General features: G+C 50.1%; 1 protein-coding gene across 6 annotated transcripts in view; it reads left to right on the plus strand.

Annotated features, from left to right (window-relative positions):
- The window catches only part of TYW1 (tRNA-yW synthesizing protein 1 homolog), a 96,764-nt gene that overhangs the window by 58,858 nt on the left and 12,693 nt on the right, over nt 1–25,213 (plus strand). For 5 of the 6 annotated variants that reach the window (XM_027668253.1, XM_027668254.1, XM_027668255.1 and 2 more), the window contains exon 14: nt 14,481–14,591. In XM_027668253.1, coding sequence (XP_027524054.1) covers nt 14,481–14,591 — 111 coding nt within the window. Of the gene's footprint in view, nt 1–14,480; nt 14,592–23,335; nt 23,692–25,213 lie in introns of those variants that run through there. The other variant, XM_027668258.1, reaches the window with a different exon arrangement.

A 25,213-nucleotide genomic window follows, 5' to 3' on the forward strand; every position in this document is an offset into this window, starting at 1 on the left:
AGTGTTACTGGACCACGTTCTGTAGGCTGAGAACCTTTGGAAGCTGTTGCTGTGGTTGTTGTGGTCCATAAATCCCTGAGGGTTTTCCCAAGGATAGGGATGTGACTGAGACAAGTGGGAGTGCCCCTCTGAGTTGCTGATGGATGAAGTGGGGATGCAGCGACCCAGGGTGGCAAAGTGTGTATGGATTTCTACCCAGGCACTGGGAAAACAGCTGGAGATGGACCAGCACAACATGGCCCATTCTGGATGTGCTTTTTCCCACAGAATCCCAGGGTGGGTCAGGCTGGAAGGGACCCCAGTGGGTCACTGGTGCCACCTCCCTGCTCAGGCAGGGCCAGCCCAGAGCACAGGGCACAGGATTGTGTCCAGAGGGCTCTGGAATATCCCCAGGGAGGAGACTCCAGCCCCTCCCTGGGCAGCCTGTTCAGAGCTGGGGCACTGCCCAGGGAAGAAGTTCTTCCTCCTGTCCAGCTGGAGCTTCCTGGGCATCAGTTCCTGCCCGTTCCTGCTGTGCCATTGCTGGGCCCCCCCGAGCAGAGCCTGGGCCATCCTCTGCCCCCTCCCTGCAGCCCCTGACACACGGTGGGAGGTCCCCTCTCAGTGTCTGCTCTGGAGGCTGAACAGCCCCAGCTCCCTCAGCCTTTGCTGCTCAGGGAGATGCTCCAGTGCCCTCCTCATCCTCCCAGCCTGCGCTGGCCCCGCTGCAGGAGCTCCCTGGCCCTGCTGTGCTGAGGAGCCCGAGCTGGGCCCAGCCCTGCAGATGTGCCTGCCCAGGGCTGGGCAAAGGGGCAGGATCCCCTCCCTGCCCTGCTGGGAATGCTCTTAAGCTGTTGGGAGACTAAAACAGCTCCTGAAGCAAGTGGCTGCTGGTCTGTGGGCTTGATGATCTCTGGGAAGAAGGTCCCTGGTGTCACTCGTGCTCTGAGGAACATTCTCCCAACCTTGCCATGGTGCCACCTCTTCTGTCTGTATTTTCTTGACTTAATCATGATAAATCCTGTCCAATCCACTCCATACCCCGTGCCCTGCAGTACTTGCTGTGCTGCCAGACACCAAGTGGGCATTGCTGAGCTGCTCTAACTTTCAGGGGACAGGTGCCAATGTTCCCTTGAACAGATTGGAGCCACACGCGAAGCAAGCGGGGAACGAGCCCTGGAGGTTAATAGATGTGTGGCACTGCAGGAACTGATGATGAAGCAGAACCTTGTCCTTCCTGTCCTTCCAGGAGGGTCACAAAAAGCGAAGGAAACAGCTTATTGGCACTGGCAGGAGCTCAGAGTTGGGTCTTTAAACATCACACACAGCATGTGCTTCAGATCTGGGGTCTAACCTTGCCCTCAGTGTTTTTCTACTTCAAGGGAATTAAGATTTCATGGAGAACCAGGGTCATGGCTCTCTGGAGGAGGTGTAACAAATGCCTTGGGTTTTTTTCTTTATTAAGAAAAAGATCAAGAAGGGAAATGGTTCCCTCTACCTGCTCTGGGATGTCACCCACTGACAGTGCCTGGGGTTGGTGCTGGATACTCCTTGCTGGAAGGTGGTTTGGCCAGAGGAAGGCAAGAGATATAAAATCCATCTCCCATTCCCACCTTCCAGGGCAGCATTGGAATGCTCTGCACAGGTATTTCCTTTTCCAATTCTGGATGGTGAGGTTTGCATATTTAAACATTCCCAGCCTTGCATCTGCTGCTTTAGTCTTTTCTTTTTTCCCCCCTCCAACGTGATCCTGCCCTCCACGTTCCCCTTGGCTTTGTGTGATTGCAAACAGCACAAATACATGGAATCACATCTCCAGCACGTTTCAGGGCTTATTATTATGTAATATATGACAGGAACAATTGCTGTTATGAAAAGACACATTTGATTTGCAGGGAGATGATTTCTGTGCTTCCTGGGGGAGGGGAGCCGTGTGTGATGTTTCTGAGCTGAGTGACTTTTTAAGGAGAACTTAAGTGGAAAATCTGCAACAGATGTTAGAATCAGTAATCAATTTTGCCACTAGAAATTTGGAAGAATTTGACTCTCCTGCACAGTAAATGCTCTGCACCAGCTGTGTGCTTGTTTTAATGGGTTTGCTAATGAGACTTCTGGTGTAACCCCTTGGAAATGCAGTGTGAGGAGTGTGACACAGGTAAGGTGTTTAATGTGATGTTATTGCCTCTGAAATGCATCATCTCCTTTCAGTGGAGCTTCCAGGGAGCAGCAATCCAAGGGAGGCTGCAGTGAGATGTTTGGCTGCAGAGGGAGCAAAATCTGATTTCTCCTGCTGTTCCAGTGCCTCTAGCTTTGCTTGCAGGCAGGAAAAGGGGGAAAAATGTTCATGGACGCAGCTCACGACCAAAGGGTTGTGTTATTCCAAGCTCCTGGTTGTCCTGTGTGTCTTGGGAAGGCAGGATAGTGAGGCTGGAGGAAGGCAAGGTGTCTGTGACCCCCCCAGCAAGCCAGAGACTGAGCTGGGGGTGAAATCCATGTTGTCTTAGTCCTTGTCCAATGCTCTGTCTGTTATCCCACACCAATCCCCTGCTCCTCATTCCTGCCTGGGCCTTTGGGGCTGTTTGTTTGCTCCTGGGGGGCTGTTTCAGCTGCAGATGCTGCCCAGCTGCCACCCTGCTGGTGGCACAAGGCACTGCTGCCCCTTCCCGTGGCCCTTGGAAAGGGGGCTCTTACCTGGGAACTGGGAATGGGAGTAACAGGACCCTCCTTTTCCAAGTCCTCTCATCTCTCCTCCTCCTCAGCTCCCAGACACTATCCAGCTTCCTTCCACTTATCATTTAAGGAGCATTTGCTGTTCTTTCCCTCTGTTAAGCACCATCTTTCCTTAGCCTTGAGCTCTTCCTAAAGCTGTATGAGATGCCAGACTTGGCTTTTAGGGAACTTGGTTCCAACCAGTCTCTATCCCCCCTTCCAGCCCTTCTGTTCTTTGTTAACCCAATCACTATCCAAGGGGCTGCTCTGTTCCCTGGGAGCCAGAATTCCCAGCCACCCCAGCAGCTTCCATGCTCTTGGGGACATCTTGTCACATTTTCTCTGGTTGGGAACTGGAATAATCTTCCTGTAAAATCACCCTGAGAAGACAGAACATGTGTGTGGTTTTATGGAAACTTTTCAAAAGGAGCCTAAAAATATGCAAAGGAAACTTTTGTCTGCACTTTGCTTTAAAATAAGGTTTTATTTCAGCCTGTAAAGCTGAAGTAACGGGGCCAAATGCCACGGATTGGGACTGTGCAGAGCACTGCAGGATATTCCAGTTTGCTGAATGGAATAGCTCTTGGATTTCTCTCCTTGTTCACTGATTATCAATGGCAGGATGATTCCAATAAGGAACATTTGTTGGGTTCATTGAATCCATTCATTTGAATCCATTTGATGTTTCAGGAAGGATGAGTTGACAAAGCACCTGCAGGAGTGATGTGTTTTCTCCTCTCAGATGGAGAGGGTAAAACAGAGGTGTAACTGAGGATGTGGATTTTATGGGAATGTGGGAATGGTGTGCTGGGGGGAATGTGCTCATGGATTTGTGCAAGGGAATAAAATCAGGAAGACTTGTGGCTTTGGAAGGGTGGAGGAATCCTCTCCTCAGAGGCTGGTTACAATGGGATGTGTGCAGGAGTGTTTGGGTGGCAGAGGCTGCAGTGCTGAGTCCAGACTGGCAGTGGCTGGAGAAGAGGAGGCTCCAGGGAGACCTTGGAGCCCCTTCCAGATCCTAAAGGGGGTTATAAAAGGAGGGAAAGGGACTTTTTCCATGGGCACATACTGACAAGACAAGGGGAATGGTTTTAAACTGCCAGAGGGCAGGGCTAGATGGGGTATTGGGAAGGAATTGTTCCCTGTGAGGGTGGGGAGGCCCTGGCACAGGTTGCCCAGAGAAGCTGTGGCTGCCCCATCCCTGGGAGTGTCCAAGGCCAGGTTGGAGCAACCTGGGCTAGTGGAAGGTGTCCCTGCCCCTGGCAGGGGGTGGAATGAGATGATCTTTAAGGTCCCTTCCAACCCAAACCATTCTGGAATTCTCTAATTTTTGGAGTTTATTGTTGTGGACATACCTGAATTCAGAAAACTGGTCATTAGTGACAGTGACAAAGGTCAAAGCAAAGTGGCAGTTCAGAAATTATTTATTTTCCATTTTTTACATAACTAAGGCCTTTGTTGGCTGAGCTTGGATTCTGTTGTGTTCAGACATCTCTAAATGTAATAGTCTGGTGCAGTTCCTGTGCTGACTAGTTCAGGAATCTCCGTTTTTCCTTATCCCAGGAGAGCACTTGGCTGCTCATGACTGTGTTTGGTGAAGGAACTGATACCAGATGCACTGTGAATGATCTCCCCTGACTGCTTAATGCTACAACCAGCAGGGAATGGAGTGTTTGGTGAGCCCTGGAACTGGAGAGCTGATGATCCGTGGGATAATACAACTGTTTACAGACCTGTAAAAACTCTTGTCTGCTCCATTGCTTTTATGGCATTCTGGCTCTGTGTTGAAATTTGCTTAACAATCCTGAGGAGCCTCATCTCCTCTCTGGGCTCTCCTGAAGAGTCCAACCTGCTGTGGAAGCAGGAGGATCCAAAGGCTTTTCATGGAGACTGGGTTTAATGTGAGATGTCGGAATTTCAGGTACTGTCAAGCATGGAGCCCCAACTCCGGCTCCTTGGGGGGAGAAGAACTCACACTGTGCATGCAGAGACACTGAGGACTTGAGTAAACTCTTTGTTGTGGTTTTATTTATTAAGAAGCAACGTAATTTCTGAACAGAATCATAGAATAGAACCACAGAGTGGTTTGGGTTGGAAAGGAACTTAAAGATGATCCCTACCACGGGCAGGGACACCTTCCACTAGTCCAGGTTGCTCCAAGCCCTGTCCAACCTGGCCTTGGACACTTCCAGAGATGAGACAGCCACAGCTTCTCTGGGCATCCCTGTCCCACTATCCCAGGGTGCTCCAGGATGCTCCCTCAGCACATGGTCCCTGCCACTGGACACCACCATGCAAAATGAGGGCACCAATTGCTTCAGACTGTGGTAAGGTCATACAATCCCAGGATGTGCTGAGCTGGAAGGGACCCCCAAGGATCATGGAGTCCAACCCTCAGCCCTGCACAGGCCCAGCCCCAAGTGTCACCCCCTGTGCCCCAGAGGATCAGCCAAACCCTCCCTGAGCTCTGGCAGCCTTGGGGCTGTGCCCACTGCCCTGGGGAGCCTGGGCAGTGCCCAACCAGCCTCTGGGGGAAGAACCTTTGCCTGAGATCCAACCTGAGCCTGCCCTGACACAGCTCCAGCCATTCCCTGGCTGCTGTCCCTGAGCAGAGCTCAGTCCCTGCCTCTCCTCTGCCCCTGCCCAGGAAGGTGGAACTGCACTGAGGTCTCCCCTCAGTCTCCTCTTCTCCAGCTGAACACACCAAGTGCCCTCAGTGTCCTCACACGGCTTCAAATCAAGGCCCTTCCCCATCTCTGTTCCCTCCTTTGGACACTCTCCAATGGCTCAATCCCTTCCCTACATTGTGTCCCCCCAAACTGCCCCAATGTTGCAGGTGAGGTCGCCCCAGGGCAGAGCAGAGTGGGACAATCCCCTCCCTGGTGCCCCCAGGACAGGGTTGGCCCTCCTGGCTGCCAGGGCACTGCTGACTCAGGGACAACTGGCACCCACCAGCACCCCCAGGGCCCTTTCCTGGCACTGCTTTCCAGCCTCTCATGCCCAGTCTGTCCATCCATCCAAGGTTGCCCCATCCCAGGGGCAGAATCCAGCACTTCCCCTTGTTGAACTTCCATGGTTGGTGATTCCCAGCCCTCAGTGCTGGGGTGGGGTGGGGGGGGTTGCAACAGGATTGATCTCCACATCCCAATTTTCTTGCAGAGCATCATCCAGGTGCCCTTCTGGGACTGCTTTTAAAGCATCATCCCAATGTGTGCTGGGATGGGAATGTTTCCTCTCCTCACTCCTGGCCCATCCTGCTCTGTCCCATCACTATGCAGGAATTCTCTTTGTCCCCAGCTCAATCTGGAGCTGAACTACTTAACAGAATGGGCAGTTAAAATGTTTAAAGCTTATTTATCTGCCCATAATATTTGTTGTTTTAGAGCCCAGCTCCTGAATTAGGGCTTTACAAGAGCCCTGGCCTTGCAAGGATTGTTTAATCAATGAGAGAAATTTATTTCGGACTCTGTTTATGTTGGTCCTTGTCGAGTGAAACGGGCAGGATCTCCAGCAGGTGGTGGTGGGGCTTTCAAATCTATTTTTAGGTGATTTGGACAAAACCCAGCAGAAAAATATCATAAATCCTTTGCTTTGCAGTCCACGAGAGTGTTTTTTAACGAGGTAATTATATTTTTATGGCAGCTCAATCTCTGCTTTCATCACTTGAGGTTGCATTACTGGTTCGTTATTTCCTGAGATAACAAGTGGCAGTTTATTCTCTTCAGTACAATCCCTCCTTCCCAGGCTGTGTCCCTGTGCTGTGCCACCTTCACAGGGAAGGATTCCTTCCCAATATCCCCTCTAACCCTGCTCTCTGGCAGTTTGAAGCCATTCCCCCTTGTCCTGTCACTCCAGGCCCTTGTAAATGGTCTCTCTTTTAGTCCCTTCAGGTCCTGGAAGGCCACAACTGGGTCAGCTTCCCTTCCCCTTCCCTTCCATGACAGGACTCAGCATGAGGCTGTGTCAGGGCAGGCTCAGGTTGGATCTCAGGCAAAGGTTCTTCCCCCAGAGGCTGGTTGGGCACTGCCCAGGCTCCCCAGGGCAGTGGGCACAGCCCCAAGGCTGCCAGAGCTCAGGGAGGGTTTGGCTGATGCTCTGGGGCACAGGGGGTGACTCTTGGGGCTGGGCCTGTGCAGGGCTGAGGGTTGGACTCCATGATCCTTGGGGGTCCCTTCCAGCTCAGAATCACATCCTGGGATTCTGTGTGTCCCCCCTGCTGTGCCCCTGTCCCAGGTGGGTTGGGGGTTCCTGCTCAGCTCAGGCCCTCGGGGCCTCTCCCAGACTCACATTCCAGGAAAACAGTCCCAGCTTTTCTCACACGTAGCTCACGAATGTTCAGACTGCAACGAGAGCTTTGTTTCCAAACAGTCTTATTTCTTTTTTATTTCTTCCTCTGAGATGATGCATCACACAGTTACAGGATGTAATGTTACCAGGTATCCTGAATTTTTATTTCGGTGGGAAACAAAGGCTCTGTGCCTTTCTGTCGGGGAATTCAGCAGTATTCCTGAATTACACTAAAATACAGAAAGAATTTAATAAATCTAAAAGTCTTTTATCTTCATGCAGAAAGTTTCTCACGGCTCCTCTGCTCTGCCTGGCCAGGGGGATGGAGGTGGTGGCCCTTTGGAGTTAAACATCCACTAATTCCCTGGGAACTGAACCATCAGCAGGCTGTGTGGTCTGTTTAACAGCAAGCTTGAGGTGGTTTTTGCTGCTGATGTGATGTGATCTGTGATTCTCTTCTATTTTAAGTCCCGTTGCCTTGGACTTCTTTTTCCCTGGGTATAAATTTTACATGATTCCTTGAAACTGCCCCAGAAATATGGGAAAGAAATGAATAATCCCTGGAATATTGTTGGTGCTGATTTCCAAGAGTTAAGTGTAATAAAACCAAGGCCATGAAAAATGGATAAGGAGCAGTCATGGTTCTGGATTTGCTTGAGAACAACATTTATGGCTCTCAAAACAAAGCTGTTGCTGTACTTTGTTTGACTTCTAGAGATTTTTTAATAATCTGATTAATTTTTACTGGAGTGTGAAGCAATAAAGTAGATTACAAGCACATACAGGAAGAACGATTGTGGAGGGGAATGTGACTTAGGAAGGCAAGAGAATGAAAAATTATGGATTTTTTTCTCCTTGCTTTCCAGTCTGGATTCCCCATTCTTGTGCTTCACATATCAGCAGCTGCTTTAAAATTCTGGCTTGGGAATCTGAGCTGATGTGCTCACATCACTGCAGGATTTCCTCCTTCTTTGGAGGCAGAATTTGAGAGCTGGTCAATCCAGCTCGATTTGGGATGACCTGGAGAGGTTGTGTTGATTGATGTCTGCCTTTTCAAACCCTGATACAAACCAAAAGTCCAACTGTGATGGTTTTCTAATTATTATTCAGGCCAGTTTTCATCTTATCTGCAGGACCTTAAAAGAATAAGGAATTTCATCTGGAGATCAGACTTGGCACCTCAGAATAATTATACTCAGAGAGACAATTTTGTTTCTTACAGAAATGTGGTAAAGCTGAAAGAATTAGAATTTGCTTTGCTCTTTGACCTTTAAAGGGACTGAATTGGATTCCAGTGGTGAGAAAAGATGTAGGACCAGTCCTTCATCATGTGGACACATCACCTTGGAATTGTTTTTTTTCCCTGATTCTCTAATTAGTTTTTTTCCTGTTTCTCTCACAAAGATCAGGAATGGCTTTGACATGGAAAAGAAGGACCAGGTTCATGTTTTGGTTGTTTTTTATGTTTTTTTTTAATTTAAAGTTTGAGGTTATTTTTTAAAGAACATCCCAGTTGCTTTGGTATTAACACTCAGATCATGGAATCCTGGAATGCTTTGGGTTGGAAGGGACCTTAAAGACCCTCTGATTCCACCCCCTGCCATGGGCAGAGATCCCACCCACTCAGTCAGCTTTGAGGGGAGTCTGTAAGTCTCAGCTGGGAAAAACTGAGCACTTAAAAAGCTGGTTTTATGCTTACACATAGATGGAAACACAAATCTTGGGGCATTCCTGAGCCTTTCTTTAGATACCCATATTTAACATGAACAACAGATTATTTTCTGATGGTCTCACGTGTAATAAACTGAATTATCCAAATCTGGAGAAAACCTCAGTTTTGAAAATCTGGTGGGACTGCAAACTCTCAAGGCTGACTTTCCAAATTATCTGTGTCTCAATTCCAGCTAAACTTAGATCACAGTAATATTTGGGTCACTCCAGGCAAGAAAATACTGGGCACAGGAAGAGACTTCTGAGGCTTTAAACCTTCAGAAACTCCAGGACATGTGGAAAAATCAACACCCCCAAGCACTTGAGAAGCAATAATTTGGTTTGGTTTTTCCCCACATCGGGACAGGCAGCAAAGAAGATCCTTAATATGAGATTTAATGTTGTGCTGGAGCTGGTTCAGGGTCCAAAGAGAGGGTGCTGGTGACAAGGTGGGCTTTGTCCCCATCCTGGGGATATGAGTTGGGAACAACTGGGCCATCCTGGGTGAAGCCCAAGGGCTCTGGTGCTGAGCTGCAGGTTTAGGCTGGGCTTTAGGCTCCCTTTGCAAGCCCCAAAATCGATGCTCTGAGCTTTGCTGGGCTTGTACAGCAGAGCAGCTCGTGTGTTAATTATCCTATGCTAATCAGCACCTTTTTTAGCAGTGGAGACAAAGCTCCACTCGCTTTAACTGGTGTATTAATAGCAAATTCTGGAACAATGGGTGGTTTTAGCAGGTTCCTACGCAGCACAACCTGTTCAGGTTGTTGCTTTAATGACTCTTGGCCTGAAGAAAGGAAGCTGAAAACTTTTGGGCTCTTGTGCTGAGAAGGAACTTCTCCTGTGCTGTGGAAATTTGCTCAGCATGACAATCCCTGGGTCCTGCAATGTGACTCTTGGAGGACACTGTTCCTCCAGTGATGGATGAGCCAGAGCAGAGTGAGGAGCTTCTTATGGGAGGGGAGGGTCCTGCTTGCCAAAAAAATGGATTAATCTGTATCCTTTCAAGGGCACTGAGTCTTCTGATGGTGATGATGTTCTCCTGGTGCCACACTTGAATCCAGAGGAGGACACGGAGATGCTCCAAGAGCTGGAGCCCCTCTGCTCTGGAGCCAGGCTGGGAGAGCTGGGGGGATTCTCCTGGAGAAGAGAAGGCTTCAGGGAGACCTGAGAGCCCCTTCCAGGGCCTAAAGGGGCTCCAGGAGAGCTGGAGAGGGACTGGGGACAAGGGATGGAGGGACAGGACAAGGGGGAATGGCTTCCCACTGCCAGAGGGCAGGGATGGCTGGGATATTGGGAAGGAATTGTTCCCTGTGAGGGTGGTGAGGCCCTGGCACAGGTTGCCCAGAGAAGCTGTGGCTGCCCCATCCCTGGGAGTGTCCAAGGCCAGGTTGGATGTGACTTGGAGCAACCTGGGCTAGTGGAAGGTGTCCCTGCCCATGGCAGGAGGTTGATCTGGGTGATCTTTAAGGTCCCTTCCAACCCAAACCATTCCATGGTCTGCAGAGCTCTGGGAGCCTGGAGGCTGAACAGAGCTGGCTTTGGGAGAGGCAGAAATGATCTCCAGGCCTCTTCCAGGGGCTCTGTCTCCAAGCTTTGGAAAGCTGTGAAATTTTGGATTGTGTTGGAATTTGAAATTCCCTTTTTCTGCATTTTGGATCCTTTATCCTTGCCGAGGTTTCTGCATAAAAACACACGTTACCACTCTGCTGAAGCGATTCTTGGCTCCAGGGGTTTTTTTTCCTGATCCACATCCCTGTGACAAGTCATTTCCAAGTGTGAAAATTGCTTTGATATCTTTATTCAGCACTTGCTCACTTAGGAAGTTGTTGCATAATCCAGGCAAGGGAAGAGGCTGGAGTTTGGGGAAAGGACTTTTCCAGTGCTGGGAAAGGGCAGCTTTCCAGTTGCTCCAGGAATGCTGGGCTGTGGGGCTGCACTGCCAGTTTTCAGACTGTTTTGTGCCGTGATCAGAGCAGGTCCCTGCCAGCTCAGAAGCTCTGAAAATGTGTCCTGAAGTCGTTTTGCAAGTCAGGCCTTCCCTTGAAGGGAGGGAGCAAATCCTAATGAGCCCAAGGAGCTGCCTTTGAAGTGGCTTCCTGCTCGTCCCCCAGTCCCTGCAAAGGCTCTGTGAAGCTGTGTGAAGGAAAGAGCAATTTTTGTTTGGAGTTTGCACCATCATTTCCTCTCCCCAGTGGGTGCTTTTGCTGTTCAAGCAGCTCAGTGTTTGTGTTGACAATACTGAGATTCATTAGCTGCAAAAATAGGCATTTCTTGGAGGTGCCTGGGCAGGAAACAGCATTTTCCAACAATGAAATAACTTGAGCTGTGTCTGAGAAAGGTGTGTGAGTGTTCAGGGTGCCTGCCTTGGGGCTAGGAAGTGGGGATAAAAATAAAGGGGTTATTATATTTACTCCCAAACGGTGGGACACTGTTCCTGTGTCTTAACAACAGAGCCAGTGTGAGGGACACGGTCCAAGGGAAGGGCTGGGTTGGAAAAGGGAGATGATGCTCCCCTGTCCCACTTGGAGAAGGGAAATGCTCCCTCTGCACCACCTGGAGAAGGGAGATGTTCCCCTGCTTTGGGTGGAGGAGGGAGGTGCTTCCTTTTCCCATTTGGAGAAGGGAGATGCTCCCCTGCCTTGGTTGGAGAAGGGAGCTGCTGTTCCTCTCCTGTCCCACCTGGAGAAGGGAGATCATGCTCCTCTGGGATCACTCCACCCCCTGCTCTTTGCTGCACATTTGGGGTGTCCCCCCTTCCCTGTCCCTCCTGAGATCAGCCCTGGGCTGTTTCGTGGAGAGTAATTCTGTTTGATCTACGAAAAGATGAATGTTGAGGAGGAGGGAATTAAAAAGAAATGATAAAAAAGAAGCAGCCCCAATCCCTCTTGGTTATTGAAGTGGGAAGGGAACACTTTGTCAAAGTGACACCAGGTCCTTTATTAACCCTTTCTGGCCCGGGGAGTGTCAGCATTTGTATTATTATAGAATATCCTGAACTGGAAGGGACTCACAAGGATCCAGTCCAAGCCCTGGCCCTGCACAGACACCCCAAATCCCACTCCCTGAGCTCTGGCAGCCTTGGGACCGTGACACTTCCCAGATCTTCTGAGAGACCAGGACCTCAGATCCACTCAGTGAAAGGCTTTTTTTTATCCTAAATATCCTCCCCTAACCCTGTTCAGGTTTGTGCTTCCCTTGTGCCCTGTCCTGCCACTGAAAGGCTGCAATGCTTTTTCGGGGCAGCCTGGCAGGATTTTAGCAGGAATTTTTAGCAGGAATTGCCTGAAGGGAAAATACTGCTTTTCCCCGGGTCAGATCTTCATTCCTTTGCCCTCGAAGTGTTTGGGGAACAGAAGGCTGAGCTGCACCCTGGAACTTGCATTTTTGGGACCCCCAGAGAGAAAGGTACCTGTTACTCTGTAGCTCTGAGAATCCATCAAGGGACAAAGCCCAGAATCTCTGTTTCTTGAGCATCCTGCCAACCCTGAGGTGGTTTGTGTCCTCCAGAGAGCGAGACTGGAAAGATTTCGGGGACCAAGTGACGCGTGCCAAAGCGCCTCTCAGGGGTTTTCCCCCTGTTAAGATATTTCTTGGACAATATTTTATATTAAGGTGCCTTTAATGGACCTCAGGCAATCCCAAGGAAAGCCCAGTGCTGTGTGTTAGACCAGCCTGCCCTGATAACCTGGATTTCCTTTGCCACCTGATGGGCATCTGTGCTCCTGCCCCTTCCCGGGGCTGCTTCTCTGCACCCGGAGCTTTTTGATGTCAAACAGATGCAGTTCCACACCCTTGACTCTCCCTCCCCTCCACAAGGTTTGTTATTTGATTAACTCCTCTTCCTCTCCCCTTCTCCTGATGCCTGCAGAGGGGGAAATAAGTTGCTTTTCCTGGGAAAAGCAGGGAGCAGAACATCAGCCTGCTTTGAGATCCCGCCGCTTCAGCTCGTTGAATTCTCGGGGTTTAAGCTCTTTATTTCTTGTTTTGCTGTGCTTATAAGAGGCTCTCCTGGGGCTCTGCTGTACAACAAATACAAATAAAACATGAATAAAGCGATCTGACTGCTGGCATTCCTCAAGGATTACTCCCAGAGAACATTTTGGGCTGTTTAGTCATTTTGATGTGTCCCTTCTCCAGCTTTTCCTAAAAACACTTGAGAGATGTTGCCCTCTGGAAAGAGGCTTCTTCAGTCACAACAGTAAATTTTGATTTTTCTACCTGTTTCCTGTATCCACTTGAGTTTCTTTCCCTGCTTTCCCTCCCCAGTTGTGATTAATTAATATGGTTTTTGGGATAGTTCAGTTATGGAAGTGTTGGATGCACAGTTATTCCTTGTCAGTGCTGCCAGGGATTGTGGGGCAGGTAGTGCCTGGGGGAAAACACCCAAATTTGGTTAAAAACGGCCAAACCCAACCAACAAATACAAGACAATTGGTGTGAATTATGAAATATTAAAAAAAAAAAGGAATTGGGAAAAATGAACCAAAACTAGCAAAAAATGAGCAAAAATAAATGGGGTTAAGGGAAGGAAAATGGGCAAAATTAGTTAAAAATTATAAAAATATGTCAAAAAAATATATAAATTTGAGAAATATTGTTTAAAAGTACTAAAGAAACCCAGAATTGGTAAAATGGTTAGAAAGGACAAAAAGGCCAAACTAAAATCACAAGAGTATATAAAAATTAATAAAAAGAACCAAAAAGCCACCAAAATTATAGAAAATTGATGGGATCCAGGCTGGGATCCAGCTTGGGCCCAGCTGAGGAGCCTGGAGCTGCTGTGGGTTTGTTGCTGTGGGTTTGTTGAGGGCTCTTTCCCTCTGGCTGAACTGTCCCAGTTTATAGTCTACAGTGTGTGGGGATGGCAAAGGAGTTAATCAAAGAGCACTTTTGCTGGGAAAATTGCTCTGTAAATAAATTCCAAAAATAAGTGAAATAAAATTCCCCAAAATAAGCGAAATGAAATTCCAAAAATAAGCGAAATAAAATTCCAAAAATAAGTGAAATAAAACATCAATGGGAGCTGAAGGGGAAGGAGAAGATGGAAACAAGCGGATGTCACGGCGAGAGTGGATTTGTTCCGTGGCCAAGTGCTTGTGTGGAGAGTCCTTTTGTCCCCAGGAGCTTCTCTGGAGAGCAGCCCTTGGAGGGCACATCAGAACAACTCCAAGGACAGAAGCTCTGGGAGTGCTGTCACTGTTCAGGTTGGATAGTGGGCAAAATTCCTCCATGGAAAAGCTTGTCCAGCCCTGGCACAGCTGCCCAGGACAGTGGGGGGAGTCCCCAACCCTGGAGGGATTTAAGACATGTGGGAGTGGCCCTTGGGGACAGGGTGCAGTGGTGGCCTTGGCAGTGCTGGGGAATGGCTGGATTTGATGATCTCAGAGGGCTTTTCCAACCTGGATGAGTCCATGTTCCTGTGGAAAGTCACCAGTGCCAGATGATCCAGCTGGAGGAACGAAAACATCTGTAACTAATGGGGACGTTTTATGCCTGGGGAAGCAAATCAAAGAGAGTTAAATTTCCTGGTTATTTTCCCATTAAGTTAAAGCTCCTGTAAAAACGAAGTGCCTGGGAAATCCAGGAGGAATATCAGTCATTTTATGGGATAAGGTGGCTCAGCTCCGATGCTGGGGAGTAAATACCTTGAAAGAACAAGTGAGGAGGCTCCTGCTTTGGTTCAATCTCTGGAATAAAAGAATGATTTAATCTCTTTTTTTCCTCTTTGAAGTCCCAGGGCTGGAACATCCCTGTGCCAGAGTGGGATCCTAATGGGATTTTTTCCTTGATTCCAGGAACAGCGCACGGTTTACAGGCTGACCCTGGTGAAAGCTTGGAATGTGGATGAACTCAAAGCTTATGCTGAGCTGATATCCCTTGGAAAACCAGACTTCATCGAGGTCAAGGTGAGCTGCCTGGAGCTGTTCCCTTTTTTTCCATTGTTTTTTTCCCAGTTTTTAACTCCCCATTTCCCCCCCACTTTAGTCTTCAGTGTTCTGAGTAAAACTCTCCTCAAGATTTCAGTGACTTGTAAGGAACTTTACTCTTCCTTTTAATGTTAGTTCACTGGTAATAATTAATAATCAGTATTTTCTAATGTGCATTTGGAGTAGGTTTCAATGGGCCACAAGTTAAGTTTTGTGCCAGCCAGCCTTGATTTCTGCCCAACACAATTTCTGTATTTCTCATGGAAACAGGGACTGATAAATAGATATTCCTTCTTTATGTCAACCAACACTTTGAACAAATTATTCTGGGAAAAGCTGGCAGTTTGTGGTGTGATTCTTCCCATCCTGGTGTCAAATTTTGCCAGGGAAAAGGTGATAATATCAGGTTTAGTGATGTGGTTGCTGTTTGTACACAGCAGGGCAGGAGGGGCTTTGTCATGGGGTTCATGGATTTAGGGAATGTAAAAAAAAAGTTAAAAACTTGTAAAAAAGGCATCTTATGAATGCTCTGGGAAGAGCCCCCTCTCAGCACTGGCACCCAGCAGCTCAGTTACCTCTGGATTTGTGCAGCTCCAACTCCTGGACTTTCCCTTTCCTTTTCCTTCTCCCCTTCAATTTTTTAACCTTGTTTTTGAAGAAAAAGCCTGGACTTTGCTGCAGTGGAACAAACCCAAAGGCTTTGATCCATCAGTGGTGAGAGGTCTCTCTCTGAATGTGCTGCTGAAGTTGAGACCTTGATCCAAAGTCAGGGTTTGGGGAGAAAAAACCCTCACTTTTACCTTGTGTATCAAACTGCTTCGTATTCCTTGGGTCAAGCCAAGCAGGAGGAGTGTTCCTGTGGGAAGAACTCCTGATCTCCAGGATACTGGAGGGCAGGGATGGAGCTGTGGGTGTTGGTGCTGCTGAGGCTGCTCTGCCCTGGGCACCAATTAGTGCAATGAGTTGGGTTTAAATCAATGTTTCCAAACACTGATCCCATGGGAATTCTGCAGGGCAAACATCTGCCTCCTCCAAGGCACAGGGCTGCTCTTCCCTCTCCCCCCTCTAGTCCTGCTTTCCCAGAGTTCAGCTCTTCCCTGGAAAAATCATGCCTTGGGCTGCCAGGGAAGTAGGTGAGGAAGGAGGTGAGCAAAGGATGTGCTCCTGGGGCTCTTCCAGCTGGGACAGGGGCATCTCTGGAACACTTCCTCTTGAGGCAGAGAGGGGGGGAGACATTTCCCAGGATCCATGTAGTGGGCTGGTGGCACTGAGGGCTCATCCTTGCTCAGCTGCAGGGGGTCAGAGGCTGGCAGGACACACAGGGGGCTGCTGGGTGGGTTTGGGGCTTTTCTCGGGCTGATCCAAGTGGGAGTTTGCTGTTTCTTGGGGATTTTTAATAACAAAAAGTATGTGCTGTCTAATGTCACCTAATTCCACTTGCAAGCAGGAATCCCAGAGTGGGTCAGGCTGGAAGGGACCACAGTGGGGCATCTGGTCAAGCAAGGTCATCCCAGAGCACATGGCACAGGATTGTGTCCAGATGGTTCTGGAACATCCCCGGTGAGGGACACTCCACACCCTCCCTGGGCAGCCTGGGCAGTGCCTTGCTCTAAATGTCCTATTTCCAGAAATAGGACATATCCCTGAATTCCCAGCAGCTCATCCTGGCCAGGTGCCTTCAAGCCAAGGGACATCAAGGACATTTTGTGCCTCAGTTTCCTTCTCTGGGAACAGTTTAGTGTCGTACCTGTGCTCCGGTCCCAAAAGCTGGCATGTGGAAAAGTCTCTTGTGTTTCTAATCCCAAGAGCTCAGGGACCCAGGGAAATTGGGGTTTAAGCCTTTTTAAAGGATGCCACATCCCTCTGCTGGCTGGAAGTGTTGGGAAAGCCTTCCCTTCCCAGTCTCAGCTCGGATGAAAACCCACAGTCCAACGTTTCACAGCTCCAAGGTGAGCTGGGCACTCAAACCCCACAAACACCCTCTTCACTTTGCTCTTTGTTTCCAGCCTGGTGGAGGGAGGGTGATTTTCCCAAGCTCTCCAAAGCAAACAAGAGGTCTGACAGCAGCTCAGCCCCGGGAGAGAGGAGAGAACAAGAGCACAGCTAATTCCTCCTCAGCTCCAGCAGCAGGAAGGAGTTATCAGTGCTCAGGACAGGAAGGAGGCTCCATTTTTTTTCCATGTAATTGAGGTTTTAAATAGAGCTGTGCTGCCCTGTGATCTGGGTTTGGGAAAGAAGAAAGGCAGGTTGATTCCTTGGTAGTGTGGATGTTGTGAGCAGCAGTGCTGGAGCTCTTGTTCACGCAGGGCAGGCTCAGGTTGGATCTCAGGCAAAGGTTCTTCCCCCAGAGGCTGGTTGGGCACTGCCCAGGCTCCCCAGGGCAGTGGGCACAGCCCCAAGGCTGCCAGAGCTCAGGGAGAGTTTGGCTGATCCTCTGGGGCACAGGGGGTGACTCTTGGGGCTGGGCCTGTGCAGGGCTGAGGGTTGGACTCCATGATCCTTGGGGGTCCCTCCCAGCTCAGCACATCCTGGGATTCTATGATCTTACAACAGTTTGAAGCAACTCAGTGCTGGCCCAACACTGGGGTCTAAATGACCTTTCTGAAAAATCATGGATTTCTCTGGTGGCTTCCCTGGCTTTGCTTGAGACAGATTGTGTTTCAATTGACCCGAAGCTGGATGAAGGGTCCTTGCTCACAGATTTTTATCTGGGATGTTTTTATGGGAGAACAAGAGGGTTTTAAACAAGTTTAACAACCAAGTGTAATGTTCCAGGAGGTGGCACTTCATGCTCTGCAGGGGGAAGTAGCTCACACCAAGTCCAGCATCATCCTATATTGGCCTTTTGTGTTTTCTGCGGCTTCATCATCACAATTTTTCCCTTTTCATGGCCAGGAGTGAGGGACGTGTTCCAGAGTGACTGAGAGTGGCTGATGATCAGTGAGGTTTGTTGCTGTGGGATGTGAGAGTCCAACAACTACCAACATCCCTGGAAGTGTCCAAGGCCAGGTTGGACGGGGCTTGGAGCAACCTGGGCTGGTGGAAGTGTCCCTGCCCATGGCAGGGGGTGGGACAAGGTGGGCTTTAAGTTCCCTTCCACCCCAAACCATTCCATGATTCTGTGATTGTACCATAGGACAGAAAGTCAGGGGTTCAATTCTAACCCAAGTGAAGACAGGAAGGGTTGAGTGTGTTCCAGTCTAGTCTCAAGGTTGCTGCTGGGATTCCCTTCCCTGCAAAAACTCAGACAAAATCTCCTACCAGTGTGTCCCTGGCCTCTGGTCCAGCCCTGGCAGTTGTGGTGCTCACACAGCATTTGTCACCTGGGAATTGATATTGTCACTCGATATTTTTGATTAAAAGTGATTTCTTGTGTTCCTTTGAGAATGAAGCATATCTGGCACGTGGACAGGGCTCAGCATTTTGTTTCCCAGAGCTCCCGTGTGACAGGTTAAAAAGGCAACAACGGGTAGTGCTCAAAGCAAATAAACAAACAATTAGTAGGAGACACTGCAAAGCATCTGCCAGAAAATGGGGCTGATCCCAGTGGGATTTCCTGGTTAAATACTGGAGATAAATGACGTCCATTTAAAATGAACTGAGCTAATCCAGTGTTGCTCCAAAGAGGCTCATGGGGTGGAGGGGATGGAGATTTAGATTCTCGCAGGGCTTAATACTTGTTCTCATTTCCATGAGTGTCTGAACTCTGTGGGACCCTGTTCTCTTCCTTAAGCCAGTGGTAAAGGGAGAATCAGTCCTGGGGTTACTAAATATGCATCCAATGTATTTATTGCCTTAGTCTGTTCTAATGCCAGCGTGTCTCTGGCACAGTTGATGGTTGTATTTAAGGTCTAGAACGTGCAACTCGTTGTCTTGAATGTTCCAAAAGCCAGAGGTTTGTGTTGCCATACAGCATTTTTATGTCCAGGGAAAGGAATGGAGCTGGGAAGGGGCTGGAGCAGCAGGAGCAGCTGAGGGAGCTGGGGGGGCTCAACCTGGAGCAAAGGAGGCTCAGGGGGGACCTTCTGGCTCTGCAACCCCCTGACAGGAGGGGGGAGCTGGGGGGGGTCGGGCTCTGCTTCCAGGGAACAAGGGATGGGATGAGAGGGAATGGCCTCCAGCTGTGCCAGGGGAGGGTCAGGTTGGACATCAGGAGGAATTTCTCCATGGAAAGGGTTATCCAGCCCTGGCCCAGCTGCCCAGGCAGGAGTGGAGTCCCCATCCCTGGAGGGATTCAACAGACATGGATGTGGCACTTGGGGACATCATTAGTGGTGGCCTTGGCAGTGCTGGGGGATGGTTGGACTCCATGATCTCAGAGGGGTTTTCATCCCTAATGACTCTGTTGATGACTTTAGGACTCTGTTGGATTCTTTGAGAATCTAATAATTCTATTTTGCCATTTATTCCTTCTTAAACCAAAGGGGCAAAAGGATTTTCCTATGAAGTGTAGATGAGCCCTTAGGAACTCCTTCAGAAGTGAGAACCAAACCTGGCCTGGCACTCCAGAGCTGCTTCTGCAGAGCTGAGGGAGATCTCTGCTCTCTGTGACCAGGGACAGCAGCCAGGCAATGGCTGGAGCTGTGTCAGGGCAGGCTCAGGTTGGATCTCAGGCAAAGGTTCTTCCCCCAGAGGCTGGTTGGGCACTGCCCAGGCTCCCCAGGGCAGTGGGCACAGCCCCAAGGCTGCCAGAGCTCAGGGAGGGTTTGGACAATTCTCTCAGAGACAGAGTGGGATTGTTGGGGTGTCTGTGCAGGACCAGGAGTTGGTCCCTCCCAGCTCAGGATATTCCATGGTTTTCTGATCTGGTTGCTGTGGTTGGAGCCCGAAGCGGAACATTGTCCCTGGGGAAGGGTCTGTCCTTGTTAAATCATGGAATGGCTTGGGCTGGGGGAGACCTTAAAGACCATCCTGTTCCACCCCTGCCCTGGGCAGGGACACCTTCCACTAGCCCAGGTTGCTTCAACCTGGCCTTGGACACGTCCAAGGATGGGGCAGCCACAGCTTCTCTGGGAAAGTGAAGCTACATCGTGCAGCTCACAGGAACAACATGACTTTGTGCCTTCTCCCCTGAGCTGAGCCTTCCAGCTTCTCCCCATCCCTTTTCATTTCAGGAGGACAACCCAAGCCTGGCTGCCCTCACTCTAAGGGCTGTTTGTCCCACGGTGTCTGAGGGCAGCACTTTGGGCAGAGCAGAGGTGACAGTCCCAGCACAGAATCTTCTCAAGCCTTTGTGAAATCAGTTTGCAGCCACTTGGAAACACTTGTCCCTGATGACTTCCCTGCAGCACCTCCACACCAAGCTGGGGGTGGTGTCTGGCCCAGCTGGGGGTGGTGTCTGGCCCAGCTGAGGATGCTGCTCTGGGGCTGCAAAGCTCCTGAGGCTTTGCTGCAAGATTCTAATGACCAAGGAAGTGTGTGGAAGGAAGGAGCAGGGGGAAGTATCAGTTCCAATCTGCTCAGTCTTGTCATATTAAACACTAAAGATTATTTAAGTGCTTAAAGTAATGAGGAAAATGAGCTGTGCCTTAATGAGTTTTTAATTGCAGCAGCAAGAGGGGACTGCCCCCACCTGTCAAAAAAGCCACTGAGTCCTGCTGAATCCCAGTTGGAATTTAAATGAAGGGAGGTAAAGCTAAATCTCCTGTTCCAGTGCCTGCTATAAATAAACCCAAACCATGGATGATTTCCATGCATGAAAATAGCCCAACATTGACCAATTACTGTCCCAGAATCACAGGGTCATGAAGGTTGGGATGGACCTGTAAAATCAAGTCCAACCATCCCCCCAGCACTGCCAAGGTCACCACTGGCCATGTCCCCAAGTGCCACATCCCCATGTTTTTTGAGCACCTCCAGGGGTGGGGACTCCACCACCTCCCTGGGCAGCCCCTTCCAATGCCTGACCACCCTTTCCATGGAGAAATTCCTCCTGATGTCCAGCTGACCCTCCCCTGGCACAGCTGGAGGCCGTTCCCTCTCCTCCTGTCCCTTGTTCCCTGGGAGCAGAGCCTGACCCCCCCCAGCTCTCCCCTCCTGTCAGGGGGTTGCAGAGCCAGAAGGTCCCCCCTGAGCCTCCTTTTCTCCAGGCTGAGTCCCCCCCAGCTCCCTCAGCTGCTCCTGCTGCTCCAGCCCCTTCCCCAGCTTCGTTCCCTTCCCTGAACTCACCCCAGCCCCTCAATGTTGTCTTGTCCCCTCACCTGTGAGCTCTGGGTCCAAGGACAAGGTGTGGATGGTCTGAGGTGCCCAGGTGGGCAGTGGCAGGGCTGCCTGGGGCTGTGCCACCTCCCTGTGGGCAGGGCACAGTTGGGTCCCTGAGGGTCTGGCAGTGCTGGATAAATCCCAGTTGTCCTGGGCTGCTGTGGAAGCTGCTTCCAGGTGGGTCCTGAGCAGCCTCTGCTGACAGGGAGTGAACCCATTTTGCTGCTGCCATTGGTCCAACTAAAGGTTACAACTCACTAATCATGGAATGGTTTGGGTCGGAATGGACCTTTAAAGGTCTTCTAATTCCAACCCCCTGCCATGGGCAGGGACTTCAACTGGGCTGAAGTTGCTCCAAGCCCTGTCCAACCTGGCCTTGGACACTTCCAGGGATGGGGCAGCCACAGCTTCTCTGGGCAACCTGTGCCAGTGTTTTACCACCTTCCTGGTGAAAAACTTCTTCCAATACCCAAGGGAAGCTGTAGAAAATAGAGTGAATGGGGACAGCTCAGCCTGGAGAAAAGGAGGCTCAGGGGGGACCTTCTGGCTCTGCAACCCCCTGACAGGAGGGGGGAGCCGGGGGAGGTCGGGCTCTGCTCCCAGGGAACAAGGGACAGGAGGAGAGGGAACGGCCTCAGGCTGTGCCACGGGAGGGTCAGGTTGGACCTCAGGAGGAATTTCTCCATGGAAAGGGTGGTCAGACACTAGAAGGGGCTGCCCAGGGAGGTTTGGAGTCCCAGGAAGGTTTGAAGCCCTGGAGGTGGCACTCAGTGCTCTGGGCTGGGGGACAGGGTGGGGATTGGGCACAGAGTGGACTCCATGGGCTGGGAGAACTTTTCCAGCCTCAGTGATTCCATGAATGTGACTCTGGGAGCAGAAGGGTGAGGGATTCAACAGTGACTGTTTCTCTCTTGGTATCTACAAGAAGAACACTCCTGTGTTCAGCTTTTCCAGGAGTTCCTTCCCCTTCAGGGGACTCACAGAACATTATGGGGTGGCTGCAGCCCCACTCAGTGCATGGCCATGTGTGTGGGGTGTCTGGAGAGCTGGGGTTGTGCAGCCCAACTCACCATCTCCACCCCTGCCTTTCACATTTCACTGCCACCCAGAACTGGTGGCCTTTGTTAAATCAGCTGAAAAGTGATTATCAAACACAGCCAATGAGTTGAATCCTCCCTGAACCCACTGCAGGGCTGTGTCTGTCATTTGGAGGTGCTGATGGCCAGACTATGAGCATTTTTATTGCAGGGAGTGCCATCTATCAATATGTCATTTCAGGCTTTTTATATTTGTCCTGGGTCAGGGCTGCCCCAGTTTTTAAACAGTGGCTCTGTCACTCAGCAGCTTGGCCAGCACTTTGTTCTGCTCTTCATTCACATGAGCCTCAATGAAATTTATAATTTGTGGGCTGGCAGTTCAGGGAATTGTTTTGTTCCGTAATTAAGTTGGGAAGTCTGGAGTTTGAGTTGAGAGACAAAGCCCTGTCATACATAATTCCCCAGGAATCTTTTCTTCAGAGCCCCTATGGATTAAAATGACTGCTGTCTGTCCAGATCTCCATCCAGGAGCCAGATCCTGGGGGAAGGAATGTGCTCCTCATGCTTCTCCCCCTGGCACAAGGCTCTGGGCAATAGTTGTGCTCACTCAGCTCCATCACAGCCACATGAAAATCAGCTCTGGGTCCCAGCACAGGGAGGACATGGAGCTGTTGGGGCAGGTCCAGAGGAGACACCAAGATGATCAGAGGGATGGAGCAGCTCTGCAGGGAGCCAGGCTGGGAGAGCTGGGGGGGTTCACCTGGAGAAGAAAAGGCTCCAGGAGACCTGAGAGCCCCTTCCAGGGCCTAAAGGGGCTCCAGGAGAGCTGGAGAGGGACTGGGGACAAGGGATGGAGGGACAGGACAAGGGGGAATGGCTTCCCACTGCCAGAGGGCAGGGATAGATGGGATATTAGAGAGAATTTTCCCCTGATGTCCAACCTGAACCTCCCCTGGCACAACTTGAGCTGTTTCCTCTCCTCCTGTCCCTTGTTCCCTGGAAGAAGAGACCAACATCCACCTCCCTACAACCTAAAGCAAAGAATTCCACAAGCAGAATGTCCTTACCCAGGGTCCAAATGTTCCCTCGTGGTGCTCCAGCCCTCCCTTGTGTCACCACTTGGATTGTTGCCCTGCTGGATGTGCCCTGGGATGGTGGTGTGTCCTCCAGCAGGGCAGGGTGTCCCTGGCATCCCCAGGTGACCCCAGGGAGCTGCTTTTGGGAATAAAGTTCATTTGCCACGACCAAAGTTCCCTGTTGAGGTGGGGAGGCCCTGGCCCAGGTTGCCCAGAGAAGCTGTGGCTGCCCCATCCCTGGGAGTGTCCAAGGCCAGGTTGGAGCAACCTGGGCTGGTGGAAGGTGTCCCTGCCCATGGCAGGGGGTGGCACTGGATGATCTTTAAGGTCCCTTCCATCCCAACCCCTTCCATGATTCTGTGAACCCCGGGCAGTGCCCAGCAGGGTTTCTCTGGATTCATCCCGGCAGAACCAGGAGCTGCTTTTCAAAAGGCTGCTGTTCCAAGGTTCTTGGCCAAAGCCCTGTGGATTAGGATGCTAAGACACCCTCATTAAGGAGGTAATTAAGAGCTGGGTTGATGATGCTGCTGCCATTGGGAGGTTGGTGTGAGAGCTCGGGGGGGAACAATGGAATCACTTCCTTCTCCACACTTGATGTCTCAATAACTGTCTTCATGTATCACCAGCAAATACAAGGTGACTGCCCTAATCAACCCTTCCCCCTTTTTTAAGTGGTATCAGCTCTGGTAATTAACTCCTGTTTTAAGGAGTTGGGGAGGTTGAAAGCTGCTGTGCTTTCCTTGGGTGTGCTGGAAGCTGATCCTCATTGATTTGTGCTGGGAATTAATGAGCCAGCCGAGCCCTCAGTTATTCCATGTGCTTCCTTTGCTTGTAAATTATCTCTTTGGAGTTTACTAAGGGAGTGAGTCATGTTGTAGCTTCCTAAGAATTTTACCCCTCTGTCCTCATCCATTTTTCATGCTGCTCAAATCCATAAGCTGGATAATGAATGCTGGGAGAATATTTCTGTGTCTCTCCAGCTGAACTTTGGGGATCCATAACCCCTGATTTGCGTGGCTGTGGCTGCTCTAAATAAGACTAACGAATATAGAACTAATATTTTTAAAGGCTTCTTTCAGAGCTGGGCTAAATAAAAATGAATGTACATCCTTTTTTAGCACCATCCCCCTGTTTCCAGGCTGGCTCAGAGTTGTGCTGCTTGGGCAGATTAATGAAGGGAACCACTCATTAATTTATGGGTGAGAAAGTAATTGCTTCCCAAACTTGTACAGTTGCTAATTAGCAGCAGGCTGTTTCTTTTGTAGCCCTGTTTCAGCTCTGTGTGGTTCACCTTGCTCTTAATTGGAAGTGTTTGCAGAGATGTGTTTGTTGCAGGCCATGAAATGTGCAGTTGAACTCGGGTAAATCAGATTTGGGAGCAGGGTGGCAGTGGGGTGGACACAACACATGTGAACTTTGGGTCGAAATGCCATTGAAAAGAAGTGTTCACAGAGGGAAAAACCAGACACCATCAGCCATCAAATCGTGTTTTAAAGGCTGAGCTCGATGGGGAGCTCGATGGGAGCTCAGGCAAGGAGCAAAGGGGATGAAAAGCAGCACAGAGCTGGGCTGTTGTGCAGGGGAAAAGCCCTTTTTCTTTGTGTTCCCCCTTTGGGTGGGTTTGGGACCAACCCTGTGAGCAGGTGGGTGATTTCTCCTCTGGCTGGTGACAGATTAATTGCTGGGAAAACGACAGTGAAGAGTTTGATTAGAAGAACTTTAAGTGGCTCAGGAGACTATCTGTCAAATATTTTTAGGCAGGCAGTTAAAAGATCCCATAAACTACCCCACTGTTTACAGTGTGAGTGGGTGACACTGAGTGTGACCACCCACTGCCTGGGAGCACCCAGTGACCTGCCCCTGTTGGATGGCAAAGTGCAGTTTAAGAAATGTCCAATATTGTGCAGTGTTCAACTCAGGGAAGGGAAGGTTTGGGAAGGTTTGGGAAGGTTTGGGAAGGGAAGGTTTGGGAAGGGAAGGTTTGGGAAGGGAAGGTTTGGGAAGGTTTGGGAAGGTTAGGGAAGGGAAGGGAAGGTTTGGGAAGGTTTGGGAAGGTTTGGGAAGGGAAGGTTTGGGAAGGTTTGGGAAGGGAAGGTTTGGGAAGGGAAGGTTTGGGAAGGGAAGGTTTGGGAAGGTTTGGGAAGGGAAGGTTTGGGAAGGTTTGGGAAGGGAAGGTTTGGGAAGGGAAGGTTTGGGAAGGTTTGGGAAGGGAAGGTTTGGGAAGGTTTGGGAAGGGAAGGTTTGGGAAGGGAAGGTTTGGGAAGGTTTGGGAAGGGAAGGTTTGGGA

Source organism: Corapipo altera, unplaced genomic scaffold, assembly GCF_003945725.1.
Source record: "Corapipo altera isolate COAL_440 unplaced genomic scaffold, ASM394572v1 216, whole genome shotgun sequence".
In the NCBI taxonomy this organism is placed as follows: domain Eukaryota; kingdom Metazoa; phylum Chordata; class Aves; order Passeriformes; family Pipridae; genus Corapipo; species Corapipo altera.